At 39.4% G+C, this 17,904-nt stretch overlaps 1 protein-coding gene across 4 annotated transcripts in view; it reads left to right on the top strand.

Moving 5' to 3' along the window:
• Positions 1–14,824, top strand: part of MED13L (mediator complex subunit 13L) — a 319,642-nt gene extending 304,818 nt beyond the window's left edge. For all 4 annotated transcript variants that reach the window (XM_054664662.2, XM_003313951.7, XM_054664664.2 and 1 more), the window contains exons 26-31: positions 1,155–1,313; positions 2,624–2,800; positions 4,308–4,465; positions 7,153–7,314; positions 9,877–9,989; positions 11,999–14,824. In XM_054664662.2, the coding sequence (XP_054520637.1) occupies positions 1,155–1,313; positions 2,624–2,800; positions 4,308–4,465; positions 7,153–7,314; positions 9,877–9,989; positions 11,999–12,131 (902 nt within the window). In that variant the 3' untranslated portion in view covers positions 12,132–14,824. The remainder of the gene's footprint in view (positions 1–1,154; positions 1,314–2,623; positions 2,801–4,307; positions 4,466–7,152; positions 7,315–9,876; positions 9,990–11,998) is intronic.
• The last annotated feature ends 3,080 nt before the right edge of the window (positions 14,825–17,904 follow it).

Here is a 17,904-nt window from a genome sequence, read left to right as displayed (position 1 = left end):
CAAGAAATCTGTTTACTAATCTACAGCTCCTTCCTTTGGGGAGCCAAGATCTGTGCCACATTGCATCTCCATGGGACAGTGTGTGACAGGAGCCTTAGGTTTCAGAGTCAGCTTTGTGAATTTCTGTTTCTTATCTCCAGAGTCTTTATGATGAAATACACACTGCCTTTTCTTTCGTACTTGGTTTGAAATATGAAGCTCACATCTGTGATTTCCCATAGTTTTAAAACAAACATTCTTCATGTTCCTGGCCACTTTTATTTCAGCCACTTCAGTTTGGGGTTCATTGGGAATATGGAAACAGTTTTCCATTCACTTGCTCTTTAAGGGGAGAAATGGCAGCTTATTTGGGGGAAAAAAAGTGTGGAGGTAGAGCAGCCTGCACTGGTGTGGCATTTTATGAGCAAGATGGGATCCGAAAGCAGGGGTGATGCATAGGAATGGCGCATAGTTCGTGTGTGTAAGGGAGGTCAGAAGAGGGGACCAAGTGCTTTCCACTTCTCAGAGTAACATAATCCTCCACAGTGCTCCAGTTAGGTATAATGCTTTTGTTTGGAGGCAATAAACATTAGAAAGGAAATTTATGCCAACTTTTCATTCTCCACTATTAGTATGGCATCATTTGGAGCACTTCACTCACACTCGTTGTGAGCTCTTTTGGGTGTTCTAAGAACTATTTCTCTTCATTTCTGCTGCTGTTTGACTTTCATGGAAATAACTAACCTACAACAATAAACAAAACTCAGGTTTACCTCCACCTGCCAGTGCTCTCCTCCAGAGCAGAGTACTGAAAGAATCGGACCTTGAGAAGGAGGAGAAAGGATAGGGCAGCTAACACTGCTGTCATCATGGAAAAGCACTCTAAGTGCCTAAATCTGGTCTAGGTAGATTAGACTGGATTAGTGCTGGACTCTCAAAGGTCATTTCAGACATGACTTCAGCCACAGAATAGTAGGCCTTTGTTCCTTTGTTAGTGAAGTGTAATAGAAGTCGAGTAACATTCTCTATAGCAAGGAGGGGAACATATGTAAAGCCATAATTCCCTTTAGGGCCCAACCTTGGAAATTCAATTACCGGGCAGAACTGCTAAAAAGCTCAAATCTCCCATCAGTATGAATTTCTAAAGACTGTATGACTGCGATATTTGATTTCAGATTGGAGTATCCTCCTTGGAGAATGTTCACTACAGACAATCAGCAAAAAGCTCAAGGATGTGTGCCGGATGTGTGGAATCTCTGCCGCAGACTCTCCTTCTATCCTTAGTGCCTGCCTGGTTGCCATGGAGCCCCAGGGGTCCTTTGTAGTGATGCCAGGTAAATTTCTTCTTGTCATTGTCATTAATTACATATCACATCAATTCAGTCCACTCAAACTTAAGTCCACAGACAAGTGTAGAATTGTCTTCATTATATTTCTATAAGGGAAGATTGTATTTGGGGCTTAAAGATGGAAAACATTCGATCCGTTCCATGCGGAGTGGTTTGTGATTTTATCATGTTTGTTGACCATAGCTCGGGGGAGAGACTAAGTTCTGAATATCATTGAGATCTCATAGAGTCATGGCTAATGACTGTTACCTGACCCCAGTTTGTTGTTAGTATATGAAGATCACCCTCCAAAGAACTACTAAAGTAGACACCAGAATGATGCATATTTGAATATCCTTTTGAAGACATGCATTTGGCAGAATCTCTCAGCATCCTCGAAGGGAAATTTCTATAGTCTCTCTGATATTGTTGAAGATGAATGGGAAGGCAAACAAGGATAAAGCAGTTAGCACAGTACCTGGTACACAGTAAGCTCTCAATAGATGTAGGTGTCATTTGTGGATGGCCAAAACATGTGGCCACAGAATTTCTTAAGAATCTGGCTGGTTTTTGAAAACCAGCAACTAAGCGATTTTATACTTTTATAACCTATCTTTACCATCCAGATATTTCTTGAATCAAATGGGGGACCTTCCCCACTTATTCCTTATAAAAGTCAACAGTATTGTGGTGTGAGAATGGGGTTACTTGTCATCAATCCAGTGAGAGACAGATGTCCTCTTATAGACTATAGGTTACCTCTGTTGCTGCTACCACTTGGGCAGTTACGTAACTTCTTTGTGCTTTTGTCCTCATCTATAAATGGGGATCATAGTTCCTACCTTCAGATGCTGTGATGATCAAATGCGATGACTTGAATGAAGAGTTTAGCACAAATGCTGGCATGTAGTAAGCATTCATTAAGTTTTATAACATGTATTGATTTTATGGTACTATCTCTATAGGATTGTTAACCATTTAGAACAGTACTTTATAAATTGTGAACAACCAGAGGAGGAAAGAAAGTAGGGTGTTTATTTTTAGAAATACTTCTTACGTAGGTAATTAAAACATTTAGCGGACTTGGTCCAATTTTATCTTAACCTTTTCAGTATGAAATGAAACTTGGGTTATTATAGACAGCTATGTGCTCTGAGTCAGTTTCTTTGAAGATATTTAAACAATTGGACTCAATTTTGAATGTGTATTTATCATGGCATTTTCATCAGACTCATACCACTCCAGATCAGGCCCTCTGAAAACCTCATTTCTGGGGTTGTTCATTGATTGATATAATTCTATTTTTTTCTTTAAAGATGCTGTCACAATGGGCTCTGTTTTTGGCCGAAGTACTGCACTGAACATGCAGTCATCTCAGCTCAACACCCCTCAAGATGCTTCTTGTACACACATCTTGGTGTTCCCAACATCATCAACCATCCAGGTGGCTCCAGCCAACTACCCCAATGAAGATGGGTTTAGCCCCAACAATGGTGAGTAGAAGACCTGTATGGATAGTGCTCACCTTCATGCAGGGCAGAGCCGGAGTATGGAATCATTGGGCTGCCGCATGGCTTTTCTGTGTTGTAATAAACAACCCAGGAACTATAAAGAGGGGATAGAAGGTTTGAGAATCTATTTGGTCTTAAAGCTTTGATTTATCTGCACAATTAGCAAGACCAAATAAATATTTTCCTTGTTTGGGCAATTAACTTTCTTCCATTTTTCATTAAAGGCAAAAAATAATACCTGCATGGCACTGTTCTGTACTTAGGTGCCACTCTTTCAATAAATATTTGCTGATGTGATTTGAAATGTATGAAGTACTAAGCAATATGAAGAGAGCACCTTCCTTTAGCTAGTCTATGGCAATCTAATTTGCTATAGAGAAACCCTTATTTGATTATTCTTAATGGAAATTTTTGAATATCTGTTAAGGTATTTGTTTAAAAAGATGATTATTTATAAACTATAAAACACTCAACACAGTATCCATTTGCATTGTTTTTGAAGAAATTATAACACCTACCAGTGTTTATTTATGGTAAATGGGATGAGGAAAAGGATACCAAATTTTATATCTGGTATGATTACAATAGAATAACAAATATATGAGAAAATAAAAGAATCATAGAAAAAAATGATCATGGTGATTGGGTTCTAGGTGATGGTTTTCACTTTTTATACTTTTCTTTACAAATTTTCTGCCGTGAGTGTACCTTACTTTTATAATGTCGGGGAGGATTTCTTAATGAAAATGCTGGACCAGGCATGGTGGCTTATGCCTGTAATCCTAGCACTTTGGGAGGCCGAGGCAGGCGGATCCCTTGAGGTCAGGAATTTGAGACTAGCCTGGCCAACATGGTGAAACCCCATCTCTATGAAAAATACAAAAATTAGCCAGAAATCACTTGAACCCAGGAGGCAGAGGTTGCAGTGAGCCGAGATCGTGCCACTGCACTCCAGCCTGGGCAACAGAGGGAGACTCCATCTCAAAAAAAAAAAAAAAAAAAAAAAGAGAGAAAAACATTGTGCTTTGATTTGCTTTTGGAATAGGTCTCCATTTTCAGGGCAAGTTCACACTCATTAACATGCATTCATTCAGCCTCTGGTGTTTTAGATGCTAAGTGGATACATAGATGGAGTCTACTGTGTTTTTGAATGGTGTCAATTTTAATGATTAAATTGTTGCTTTAGCTCTTTTACCATACTTTTATGTGTCTTTGGAGGCTATGCAGAGTGTAGGTTTTTATGTTATATTCTTTATTGCATTCTGTTAATACTGTACATAAGGAGATCATTGGAGAGAGTACAGAATGAAAGAATAATTTGTAATAGCTTGCACTCAGTAGGTCCTAACTGAATCTAAGTTATTAACAGTGTGTGTCCATAATAGCCATATGCCAACAAAACATGACATAGGTTAAGTTGGATTATTATGATATTGATATATGGACTATCTTTTTAATTTTTGTGCTTTTTTTCCCCCCTTCCCTCTAGATGATATGTTTGTTGACCTTCCATTCCCAGATGATATGGACAATGATATTGGCATATTAATGACTGGGAACCTCCATTCCTCTCCCAACTCTTCCCCAGTACCCTCCCCAGGCTCTCCTTCTGGAATTGGTGTGGGCTCTCACTTCCAGCATAGTCGGGTAAGGATGATTTGGAGTACGTTGTTTAAGACAACCATAGCCTTCAGGAAGATAATCCACTGGACATCTGATCATCTTGTTCCTACTTGCACAGTTCTTGATGGTCTGGGTCCTTGGTACAAGAGAAATAAGTGTGGGAAACTAACTATGGTTCCATTTTGAATAGAAGGCAGGAATTTGAAATAAATGTGTTATTATTTCTGATGAATAAGTTTTATCAGAAGAATAGTCCTATTACAGATGCAAGGGTTTTTATGCGTTGTTTTCTTAGCAAAAATTAGTTCTAGTTGCTTGCTGCTTCCCAGTTTTTTAATGGTTTTATTTTTTGCCAAAATAGTGGCTTTTAAGAGATTAGTACAACAACCGTACTTACTCAACATGCAGAGTAATTGTGCTGATTGAAGAACACGTTGGTGATGGCTTGTTCTGAAAGGAGCCTGCCGTGTTCTTTGCGTGTCCTGGCTTAGTCATTTTGCAGCCTTCTTCTTTCTAGCCAACCTGCAGGAATGGCAAGAGCCGCCAGGAGATTGATTTTACAGATGTGTCCAGGTTAACGCCAGAGTATTAAGGAAAAAACCAGAGCTTACAACTGGTTTCATCTTTAAATATCTCAGGGATATTGGAGGTGGATGAACAACAGAAGATTTAAGAGTTAGAGGGTTCTGCCACAGCTTGTGGTAACTTTGCTTCAGTTAGATGATTCCTGCTGCATCACTGTATTGTACTGTTTATTTAAAATGTTATGAGACTGGGGAGTTAAGACTTTGAAAAATAGCTATGTCTGGTATCTTAGACTGAACAAGCATAAGCAGCCTGCTCACACTCATTTATTTAGACACAAAGATGGACATAAAGGACTTCAGTTTTCATCGGGGGCGGGGGGGGACTTTTATTCCCAGCACTGAATTTATTAGACGATGGAGAGAAAAAAGGTTTATAGCTTAGATTAGTCACAGAGCAGGTAAGACCAGAGGAGGGCATCTCAGATTGTTCCCATGTTATACCTGCCCCTATTACCCTCTTCTGGAAGGAAGGAGTTTTAAGGGTCTTTGTTTCCTTTGCAGTACTTACCAGTTAATGGTAATTTGTTCATGGGAAATGGTTGTGATAGGAACGAAAAACACAAATGTTACATTGTCTATTTTTTTAAAGTTGGGTTTAATTTGAATTCTGGAGGCAAGTAGCATAGCAGCTAAGAATGCATGCCCCACAGTCTGTTAAAGACAACTCTGAATTGCAGCTCTGGGCCTACGGGCTTTGTGACCTTGGACAAGCTAACTTCACCTCTCTTAGCCTGAGTTACCTTATCTGTGAAATGGAATAATAGCAACTACCTCCCAGTACCTGTTTTTGTAATTCAGTTTATGCATTAACAAAGAATTGGTTATTGAAGTGTAATGTTAGTTGTGTAAGAAACAGAGATATCCTGTATTTCTCCCTTTTTTGGAGCCTTAAGCACTAAAGTCTTTAATTCAATGCCATGATTTAGACAGTGCTGTTCTGAAGCTAGCCAGGTGGCCTTTTTCAATCCTGAGCACCTACAGCCAGGTGACCTCCAAGAGGCTTTCAGCATTTCCTTTTTCTGAACCATTAAACATTCTTTGATATCCAGTTAAGACATTACAGCAGGGAAAAGAATGCGTTCAAAGTGGCAGCAAATTTTTTATTTTTTTAACCAACTCAGAATTGATACAGTTTGATGCAGTAGCTGCAGATTATTTTTTCCTTCCAAACAGAAGGCTTTTTTTTTTTTTTTTTTTTGAGATGGAGTCTCACTCTGTTGCTCAAGCTAGAGTGCAGTGGCATGATCTTGGCTCACTGCAACCTTTGCCTCCTGGGTTCAAGGGATTCTCCTGCCTCAGCCTCCTGAGTAGCTGGGATTACAGGCGTGCACTACTGTGCCTGGCTAATTTTTGTATTTTTAGTAGAGTGGGGTTTCACCATGTTCGCTAGGCAGGTCTTGAAATTCTGACCTCAAGTGATCTGTCCGCCTCAGCCTCACAAAGTGCTGGGATTACAGGTGTGAGCCACCGCACCCAGCATAAACAGAGACTTTTAAAAACAAATGCATTACTTATTGCTTGCATGAAAGGTACATTTTCAATTGTTGAAGCTAGCTAAAAGAATTAAAGATAAGAAAAGTGTCAGCTGCAGCAAAACATAGCCTCTTCCAGGAGTCTCTTATTAAGGGGAATGCTGCAAATGAAAACATGGCTTCTCTGTGAGCAGATCTTGCACTACTGGCAGCTCAGGACCTTTTGTGCTGTGCACATACTGGTGTCACATTGTCCTGGTCAGGCTGGTGCGCTTGTGTGTCTTTGGCTGGTTGCTGGTGAAAGAGCACCTGCGTGTGGTAGAGCCTTCTGCTGTCAGAGATTGTAATCTTTCCATTTTAGTTTGTTACATCATAATGCCATGAAATAGATCTTACATCCCATAGAAAAGAAACCCAAGCAAATAAATCTGTACTTACTTGACTGAGGCTGTCAGTTTTGCTGGTATCTTCTCTATGTGTGCAGCAAAGACGATGCCGGCCCTGCTTACCTTTCTCAATCACCTGTTGTTTTCTGTGAGATGCTGCCACAAAGGGGATCACTCACTGCAGTGTGCAGAGTGAACTGAAGAAAGTTCATTTTTCAAGCTTTAAGATAAATGCTGATCATGTTTTTGGGATTTTTGTTTTTCAGAGCCAGGGTGAGCGTCTTCTTTCTAGAGAAGCACCAGAGGAGCTAAAGCAGCAGCCCCTGGCCCTTGGGTATTTTGTATCAACTGCCAAAGCTGAGAATCTTCCCCAGTGGTTTTGGTCATCATGTCCCCAGGCTCAAAACCAGTGCCCTCTCTTCTTAAAGGTTGGTTTGGTGTCATATTAGAAGTTTGCAAGGAATGAGTGATTTATGCTTAAATTTAATTTTGGTTAGAAATTTCAGTTTTAGTCACCATAATCTTATTCTGTTCCTTTTTTCTCTTGTATCTACTTACACTCTGAGGAAATTTTAATTACAGTTGTAGGTGGAGAGTAGAATTTAGGAGGACCCAAAACCATGTCACAAAGAAATGAATCACTGTTGCCCAAGGAGGAAACAGTGGGGCCCAGAGGGTAAATCTAGGATGGATGCATGGGGTTCAATGTGATGGTCTTTCTCCAAGTCTATATTGCATCACTATCAGTAAAGTTAAGCCTGTGTCGAAGGTATAATGACCAGCCATCCTCTTCCTCCCCTGCCAGGGACTCTTCGCATTCTTCATTAGAGAAGAGTAAGAGTCAGCTAAAAACATCGCACATTTACACTTGCTCCTTCCTTTATATTTCTTGGAACCTTTTAATCCCAATTTCAAGGGTTCAAAACAAAAGATCCCCTACTTGCAGTTTATGTTAAAAACAACAATACCTAGAATGAAATCCATCTCTTGCCCACAGATTGGCAAAAATACAAAGATTTGGCAACATACTGTGTTGGCCAGATGTGGGGAGCAGGCCCTGGTGTTGGTGGGATTGCTGAATGATATAGCCCTACACACTTCCCTTTCAGGGCAGCAATCCCACCTTTAAGGAATAGCCCAAAGGTTCTTTGCCAAAACAGAAAATGACATATGTCCAAGACTAGAAAGAACCTAATCGTCATCAGTGAGGGACTGATTGAATCAACTGTGGTGCATCCAGACAGTGAAATATTAATCATCTACAACAAAATGGAGACTATTTCTATGTAATCATTCTGTGGAGTAGAGATTACCATGGAGTAATCTATAAGATATGCATATTCACACACATATACACATACACACATAGCTGTGTATATTTTCAGAAAGAAACGATGGAAATTAAACCAAAAACTTATTAGACAGTGAGGCAATGTTCTTTTCCTAATGACTTTAACATACTATTATAAAATCAAAGAAGGTTTATAAAAATGCATGTGTTCTTTATTTTGAATTAGAATTATCGATATGAGCATAGATTTATTTTTCCTCTGTAAAAAAGTATACACATTTTTTTAGCTCTGTCTGCTGAAAAAGCTTAGCAGCAATAAACACCTCTGTTGCCACGAATGTGGTTCCTGCACACCGTTGTCACTTAAAGGAACTGTGGTTCTTTGAAGAGATGACTGATTCCAGATATGAAGCAGGAAGTATTCACAATGAACCTGAGGCATCTTGTCACACCTAAAAGGAAGAAAGTTACCAAAGATTATTATGGTCCAGCAGGGCCTCAGGAGCCATCTTAGGGGGCAGCTCTGTTGTCCAGGGATAGGATGGGACAGTGTGATCATTAAAAAAAATGATGACAGTGATAGAATGAAACAAATCCTTGGTTCATAATTGTGTTGGAAAACAAAAAATCAGTCATCATTTGTTGCTAGAGCATCAACTCAGTCTGAAAAATACAAAAATAAAGAGAAAGAAGCATTTATATATTTCCTCTCCTTTCCATGTAAAGTAATACCAAAACCATTAGGTGAAAAGTTGACGAGGAACTTTATGATGAATGTAGTGTGCTGGTATCACCTGAACCCAGTGATGAATCATGTGACTTCAAGTGGGACAGTAGACATTTCGTGCCTTTAATCATTTGTCATGTACAGATCATGTTGGCTCATGATTTTAGTAAACCAAATATAAAAAGACATTTTTGAGATAATGGAGCATTATCTTCCTCATTATCCTACAGATGGGGTGATAATATTAAGGAATCATTGTTAATTTTTCTGTGATAATTACTGTTATGTTTAAAGGTCTTTATGTGAGATATCTACTGACTTTTTACAAGCAAAATAATACAATATTTGTTTTTTTGTGGGGAGGGTTTTTTGGGGGTTGGTTTGTTTGTTTCTTTTTTTTGGAGACAGAGTCTTGCTCTGTTGCCCAGGCTGGAGCACAGTGGTGCGATCACAGCTCACTGCATCCTCATCCTCCCAGGCTCAAGCAATCTTCCAGCTTCAGCCTTCTGAGTAGCTGGGACTACAGGCACACACCACCATGCCCAGCTATTTTTTTTTAATGTTGTATAGAGATGGTAATATTTGTGTTTAATTCAGAAAAAGAAAATGAAAACAGAAAAGTGGTGAATATTGATAATTGTTGCATCTTGGCGATATCAATTCATGGGACCTTATTATATATTATAGTATTTTTGTGTGTGCTAGACTATTTCCATTGAAGAAACAAAATGTAGTAGACAAAAAAAAAAAAGCCCAAAAAGTTTGCTTTTTTTGTTTTTTTTCCAACTCTAGGATAAGAAGTTATTTGGGATTACCTTGGGGGTTACTGAGCAGGTTAAAATTTATAGACTCACAGAAACCCTGACTTCTACGGACTTTTGGGAGCATCTGCTTCTGGCAGACATGGCCTCCCTCACTTCTGCACTGTGATTGTCTAGACCAGAGAGGTAACTCTCTTTGTTTTTTCACCAGGCTTCGCTGCATCACCACATTTCAGTAGCACAGACAGACGAACTTCTGCCTGCCAGGAATTCTCAGCGGGTTCCACACCCTCTTGACTCCAAAACCACGTCTGATGTTTTAAGGTAGATACCAACCTAGGCATCATAGCAGTGCAATTTGAAACAATATTCCTTTACTGTTGTCTTTCCAAGGTGTTTTAATCTAAGTGTGGTATTCATAGAAAAGAAGCTGCCGTTTGTGCAGTGATACAGTATCTGATGAGTCAGTGAGAGCTGCAGTCCCTCATAGCTGCATGGGACAGGCGGTGTAATACATTGGATTCAGTTAGGCAGTGATAGGCATTTATAGTTGCCTTTGCTTCCTGTTCAGAGCAGGCACTTCATGGTGATGAAGAGAGGTCAGATCTCGGGGGTGGATAGTTAGAAGACAGTGTCTGGAACTCTTAAAGCACCTCACATTGAAAACACTTTTTATGCTTCCTGAGATAGATTATGTATTTTTGTTTATTCGAGATGGAGTCTCACTCTGTCACCCAGGCTGGAGTGCAGAGGCATGATCTCAGCTCACTGCAAACTCCCGCCTCCTGGGTTCATGCCATTCTCCTGCCTCAGCCTCCCAAGTAGCTGGGACTACAGGCACCCGCCAGAATGCCCGGCTAATTTTTTGTATTTTTAGTAGAGACGGGGTTTCACCGTGTTAGCCAGGATGATCTCGATCTGACCTCATGATCTGCCTGCCTCAGCCTCCCAAAGTGCTGGGATTACAGGCATGAGCCACCGATTATGTGTTTTTTTAAAAATGGACTAGAACATAAATGACATAGTTGAGAAATGCATTCCAGAAGTGTGTATTAATCAAGCCACAGGCATTCTTCATCTACCTTGAGAAAATATACAGGCCTTTTCTAATGTTTTCTAACTCTTAAATGGTTAGGAAATGATAGGAAACTATACATTATAGATTAATGTATAATTATAGTTATGGATAAAAATAAAGAACCTGATCAACATAAATTTGGCTTCCAGGCCCCCTAGAGCAGGGGTCCCCAACCCCCGTCCATGCCTTGTTAGGAACCAGGCCCCACAGCATGCGGTAAGTAGCAGGCGAGCGAGCATTACAGCCTGTGCTCCGCCTCCTGTCAGGCAATGACATTAGATTCTCATAGGGGCACAAACCCTATTGTGAACCGCACATGCAAGGGATCTAGGTTGTGTACTCTTTATGAGACTCCTAATGATTTAAGGTGGAACAGTTTCATCCTGAAACCATCCCCCACCACGTGGAAAAATTGTCTTCCACGAAACTGGTCCCTGGTGCCAAAAAAGGTTGGAGACTGCTGCCCTAGGGGAACACTGTCCAATAGAAATACAATGTGAACCTCAAATCTAATTAAAATTTTTCTGTTAGCCACGTTAAAATAGTAAAAAGAAACTGGTTAATTTTAGTAATATATTTTATTTAACTCAATATACTCAAAATGTTATTTCAACATGTAACAATATAAAAATATTCATGAAATATTTTACATACTTTTCTTTTTTTCTTTTTCTTTTTCTTCTTTTTTGGAGACGGAGTCCTGCTCTGTCACCCAGGCTGGAGTGCAGTGGCATGATCTCACTGCAACCTCCTCCCACAGGTTCAAGCAATTCTCCTGCCTCAGCCTCCCAAGTAGCTGGGATTACAGGCATGCACCACCACGCCTGACTAATTTTTGTATTTTTAATAGAGATGGGGTTTCACCATGTTGGCCACCTGGTCTTGAACTCCTGACCTCAGGTGATCCACCCCCACCTCGGCCTCCCAAAGTTGCTGGGATTCCAGGCGTGAGCCACTGCACCTGGGCCCTAAGTGTTTGGGCTCCAGTGCCTACTTTACCTGCAGTCCACGCAAGTTCCTACTGGCCTCACTGGCAGAGCTCAATGGCCATGTGTGGCTGCTGGCTACTGTACTGGATAGTCCATATCTAGAAGGAAGGAGGAACATGAGACAAAGGATGAGGGAAAGAGCCTGGGGCAAGTTAAGGAATGCCTTTGAGACCTCCTTCCTGCTAAGATCTGGAATGTATTAGAATCTGAGAACCAGCCTTCCCTCTTGAGGCTCACGCCCCTGCTCTGTGTGTTCTCTTTGGCAGGTTTGTTTTGGAGCAGTACAACGCTCTGTCCTGGCTCACGTGCAATCCGGCCACCCAGGACCGTACTTCCTGCCTTCCCGTCCACTTTGTGGTGCTCACTCAGTTGTACAATGCCATCATGAATATACTTTAATTGGAAAAGCACTTGTTCTCTCTGGCTCAGTTCCTTCTCCCTGCAACCTCAGTCCAAGGAACCTGCTACACTCTGCAAATAACCCACATCATTTTCTTCAGACCACTCTCCACAGTCCTGCACTGTGATTCCTTCTCAGCAGGCACATGTCAATTCTGCAGTGTTCATTACCAGAGTGACTCCTTGACACTTCTCTCATGGACCTGGAAACTTCCATAAGTGGTGACTTTCAGCCAGTGCGGTGGTGTGTGTAGCCCCAACCACTGGTCCCCAGGAAGTGGTGGTGGTTGATGGCTTTTCAGCGGGAAACAGAAGAGACAGTGTCCTTTTGCACAAGAGTCTGTGTTTTCAGCCTCTGTATACAATTGAGGGCAGTCTAGCCCTTTGGATGAAATCCTCTAGTTACTGGTGTATGGCCTGTGGGTTACCTGAACTCCATAATCTGGGACTGTTTAAAAATAAGAACCAGCTCAAGTACATGGTTTCATACTGGGGTTTCTGTCTCCCTAGTGCTCCCATCCAGATTGGCATGAGTGCTTTGGTTGACTTCAAACCTGTGTGTCAATGCAGAAGGTCTGGAGACAGCTTCATTTTGTTTATTTATTTTAATTTGTTTTGTCATATGGTTTTTGTGACTTTATTTTTTTAATTCACAAGGACCAGGTACAGTAGCTGAAACCCAATTCAGATCCACCATAGGATTCTTTGACTACATACCTCTGTCCTAGAAGCCGGAAAAGGAGTAAAAACACATTGGGGAGATCATGCCTAAAAGTAATATATTCAAAACCACCCAGCAGTAGGTTTTGTTAACAACAAACTGGATTTTAAAAGTTCTGCCATGTTAAGTGGCCAGCATTTCATGAAGGATAACATTTTTATACAGAAGGCAGTCAAGCTCAACTCAGAGCCATGGAGGCAAGTACCTTAATTAGTTTTATATAGTCACAACGGAAATATATTTTCTAGTGAATTCTTATCGGAAGCCAGGTCTCTCCTCTCATTAGATCAAAAGGGACTTATGTACATACAACAGTTGAAAGTGTTTGCTCATGAAATCAGTTATAAATATGGTGAATTTTTTCTGGACCATAGGAATATTATTTCAAAGAAATATTACAACTTAACCATTAAATTAGTACTTGAAGTTGAGCCTTTGTGGTGGGACTTTTTAAAAAAATGCCTTTTTAAAGCATTAATGGCTAATTGAAGTATTTTATGACTCCTCATTCCTGGCCCAGAGGGTTGTCTTTGAAACCCTGTTTCTAACCCTTGTGTTATGTGTTTCTGTCTGAGGACAGTGGGTGTGTACTGGCCTCCCGGGAGCCACTGTGACCAGGCCTTTGAGCTCTTGTCATCTGTGGAGAGAATCATGCAAATTTTAAAAGTTCTTCCAAGAGACTTCCATGTCCTGGTTATTAACGAAAAAGGAAAAATGTAATAATTGATATGATTTTGTAAAAGTATTTTTCTTGAAATAATCTAAAGTTTAAAACATTATATTAAAAAAAAAAGTTGTGTGGTGGGAATGTGAAAGCAGAGAAGTAACTTGTAAATGGATAATTTTGTTCTCTGTACCACCAATTGAAGGGGGGGGTTGACTTTCGCAATGTATAGGATAAAAAATCTGATATATCAAACCATTTGTATCTAATGTGTACAGTGTAAAATTGACTTTAAAAATATTGCAGTGCTATTTTTTCTTAATCAGAAAGGAAAATTCTCAAGGCCTTTTGAAGAGCATAAGAAGATGAAGATTGTAAACTTGTATAAAATTATCTTGGTGAGAAGACAAATTGTAAAGTAGATATTTGTAATCTTTTACCACTTTGGGGTTGCTTTTTTCCCGGAATTCATCAGAACTTTGAATTTTTTTTTTAAATGGGCTGTTTTTAATGCAGGGGCTTTTCTTCCCTAGAAACCCAATTCTAAGCAGAAAAAGAAAAAAAACACAAAAAATAAAAAACCCCTACAAAAAAACTTAAAAAAAAAATGGCAGCAAAGGGTAGTTTTCATCTGGTGTCTTTTATTTAAGTTTTTTAAGTTAAGAAAAGCTGGTGACATATTTATACGTTTTTGTGCAAAAATAAATGAATGGCAATAGATTTTAAAAAATCTTATTATGTACTTCTGTGTGAAAAAGTCTGTATAATATTTCCCTTAAATATGCATTATTTTACTTGTGAGTTTTTTACTGAATTAATCTGAAATGTACAAGCCCTGGATTTGCTACAGAGTGAGAAGTTATTTTATTTTTTTTTATTTTTAATTTTGGAAATTCTGCAGAAATCAGAACTCTTACCATGGTTTGAACAAAAAAAGGGGAAATGGGGAGGGGAAAAGGGTGGGATTGTCCAGCATGCTTGTATGTATATTTCAGAACCTTTTTTAAATGTAAAAGCTGTACATTTCTGGGAAGTTCTGAATTTCTTTTGTTTCCTTTTTTCCTTCAAGCATTTTGCAGTGAGCTTCTTTTATATATAGCAAACAATTTGAAAGAATACAAAAAATATGTGAAGTTCATTTAAAAAAATAACTACAGTATAGCGCTGGTACAGTACACTAAAAGACTTTGATAAAAAGAAACAATAATAAAAGGCCTCCATTTTAAATGTCATTCATATATACCTTGTGGATGAGAGCTATATACTTTTACACACTTTTTTAGAGGAATAAATTATTGAATTACTGAAGCTTTGAGTGGCTTTTTTCCCTTCCTCTCCTGCCTTTGTATAAAATTATCTACACCTGTTTGAGAGGTGCATGTATATGGATTGAATAGCCCTAGATTAGTAGCCAGGCCTCTACCTTCCAGTCAGTGCAATGGATGTAGAATTTTACCACCCTGATCACCCCCCTAACAGCTGTTGTGAAATGGTATTCTCATGCTCCAGGGCACAAGTACACTCCCCGATCAGTTTTTACATGCTAACACACACAACACCGAATCAACTGCTGTGAGTCGATGAGCTCTAATGGTGTCTCTCAGCTGTAAGATTGTGGTCAATTCTAGCACAAATGACAAGTCTGTATCTTATATTCCACCGCCTTTCTCTACACAGTCTCAGCCAGTTTCTTTATGATGTCTCTTAGAAATGACAGATACATCTCTCTCTGCTGTTTTCCTGATTCACAGGCTGGTGACGGGAGTTTGGCATCTGATACACCACACGCAAGTCCCTGTTGGCTGCACACCATCTACCATGCTGTTCCCTTCTTGGGTCCATCAGCTAGGAAAAGCCACATGTTCTAGCAGGAGTTGCGAGGGTATATTTCATATACTGCCCTTGCAAAATCTCTCATTAAAAACGGTTAAACCCCAGGACTTGGCAGAGCTTACAATAAACATTTGAATAATTGGAAAGGCCTTGCTTTTAATCTGCCTTCATCATTTTAGAAATATACGTTGTTCTGAACCTAACATCAGAATCCAGAGATAAAGCTATTGAGACAACACAACCTTCTGTTACTTCATCTGCAAATGAGGGATGAGGATGATTGCATGAGAAATGCTTTGCAAACTAAAAGGCTTGTATCCATGTTACAGCTGCACTGTTGAAGAAAGACTGAGAAAAGTGAGGCCAACTTTTTGGTTAAAAAATAATAGTGATCTCATCCAGTTACTGCCTTACATATATAACTTTTATATAGTCCTGCAGCAGCTAAATAATCAGAACTAGGAGGTACTTTTATAAGCATTCAGTAGCTTCAATGCTTAGCTCATACGTTGGGTGGTACTATATTCAACAATTAGTGTTGGCTTTATAGTAGGAATGTCATTTTCATAAGTGCCCCCACCTGTACCAATTCAGCAACCGCAGCTAAATCTCTTTGAGGTAGGATAAATGAATGCATTTAAATATCTTCCAAGTTAGATGTAGATAAGCCATCAGCCTTCAGCAGTTTGCATCACCCAGATTCTGCTCTTCACACCAGTTCATTCCCTCCAACCATGTGATTATGTAGTTTTTGGTTTTACTGTTCAGGAAGTCATGAGCAAAGGTATTTGTTACCAACGGGGCATCAAAGAACCACTAAAAATCTTTATAAAAGTACAGTTCGTCAATGAGTTTTTAAAAGCAGACCTCGTAAGACATACTGCAGAAGCATAAGCCACATATTGAAAACAGTCTTTGCCGCTTGTCATTTACAGTCAAGCCAGTATAAAAAGGAAATCGTGCTTTGGAATTCACCGCACGCCCAAATCCTATCAAGATGCAATTTTCACTTATTACCGTGTTATTTTGGTGTTAAACGATTCTCTTGTTTATATCCCCTTGACAAAAAGGTCACTTTAGCAGTAATTATTTCATGTCATTAATACCTAATGAGACACCACTAGAAAATTCTGTTGTGCCAGGTAATTATAGAGGGTTGTAATGTTTGCCCTGGGCATCCTGCTCTGCCTGGAACCAGATTTACCAGTCTTCCTCCACTTTGCTTACAATTCCAGGGTCACGTTTAAAAAAGATTTTTTGACACTTAACTGCTTCTAGCTAGAACGCTAAATCATGAAGCAGGTAAGAAATAGAAGTTGATGAGAAAGTTTAATCTCCAGGAAGAAGGTTGGACATAACCAAAGTATTGATTTTTCTCTGTAAAGGCTATTTCCTCAATGAATTCAAGTTCCCAGGTGATGGGAAGACCCGAAGACAGACATTCCCGTTAGTCCCACTTTTTCTTTGTTTTCTTTCGAACAAGCAGGGAAGTGAGGAAAGCACAGGTTCAGTTTTAATAATCTGCTAACATGGCTCTTGTCTGGGCTGTTACCCATATGGGTCAAACCACGTCTGTCCTGGAGTGTGCTCGAAATTCACCCAGTGCTCACAGCATGCAGACACGTTGAAATTGGCAGCATCTCTGAGCATTTCTGTGGCTCTTGCTGCCTAGTGTATACCTCTTTTGCCTTGCTGTTGGGTGAGGCATGTTTCAATCTACTTGTTTTATAAGACTAGACAATACTCAGTAAAATGGGCCACCCCAGAGCTTAGAACAGAAGCTCTGGGAAAAAAAATATCTAATACGAGGAAGTATTCGTTGTGGGGGAATGTCAATTTAAATAATTTAACATGTAAAATAGTAATTGTCTTAATTTAGGCTGTAACGTTTTTCAGTAAGCATTTTCATGTTAGCTTCTCTTAAATCTTAGTTTGTTCACTTAGAGGTCTTGATGTTCTTATTAATTTCGATACATTATTTACATATATAATTTCCTGTCTGCTTCCTTTGAAGTATGTGATTTTTTTTTTTTTAATTGTAGAGGAGACACTGTTTCTGTAATTATACATACACCAGTGTTTTTTGTTGTTGCTATTTCTTGTATTACTGCAAAGCTTAGGAGGTTTTCTCTCTTAGGTCTAGGGGTCAAGATCACGTTTGCTTGACAAGATGAACCAATGAACTTCCCCGTCATTTTCCGTGAACCCAAAGAGTTTATCTTTCATGACACCAACTTTCTATTGGGCTGAGACTGAATAAAGGACTGAAGTAGGCACTCACGAAATGTTTGTCAAATACTGATACTGTTGAAAGAGTAGAATTAGTTGCACCTCAAAAATCTGAAATAATTTACCAGTAAATTCATCAGATCCTGATGCCTTTTGGGGAAGTGGTTTACAAAACAGGAATTTTTTTTTTTTTCATTTTTGGTTGATTTGGGGTTTCCATTTCTTTTGTCGATTTTGTTAATTTAGATTTTTACAGGAAAAAAATGAGTTTTTCAAATGTATTACTTAATGCAATGGTGCAGAATACCCCCTTAATTTTGAAACTT

Source organism: Pan troglodytes, chromosome 10 (assembly GCF_028858775.2).
Source record: "Pan troglodytes isolate AG18354 chromosome 10, NHGRI_mPanTro3-v2.0_pri, whole genome shotgun sequence".
Lineage (NCBI taxonomy): Eukaryota > Metazoa > Chordata > Mammalia > Primates > Hominidae > Pan > Pan troglodytes.
The sequence above is the reverse complement of the archived record's forward strand: the minus strand, read 5'-3'. Positions and strand labels throughout refer to the sequence as shown.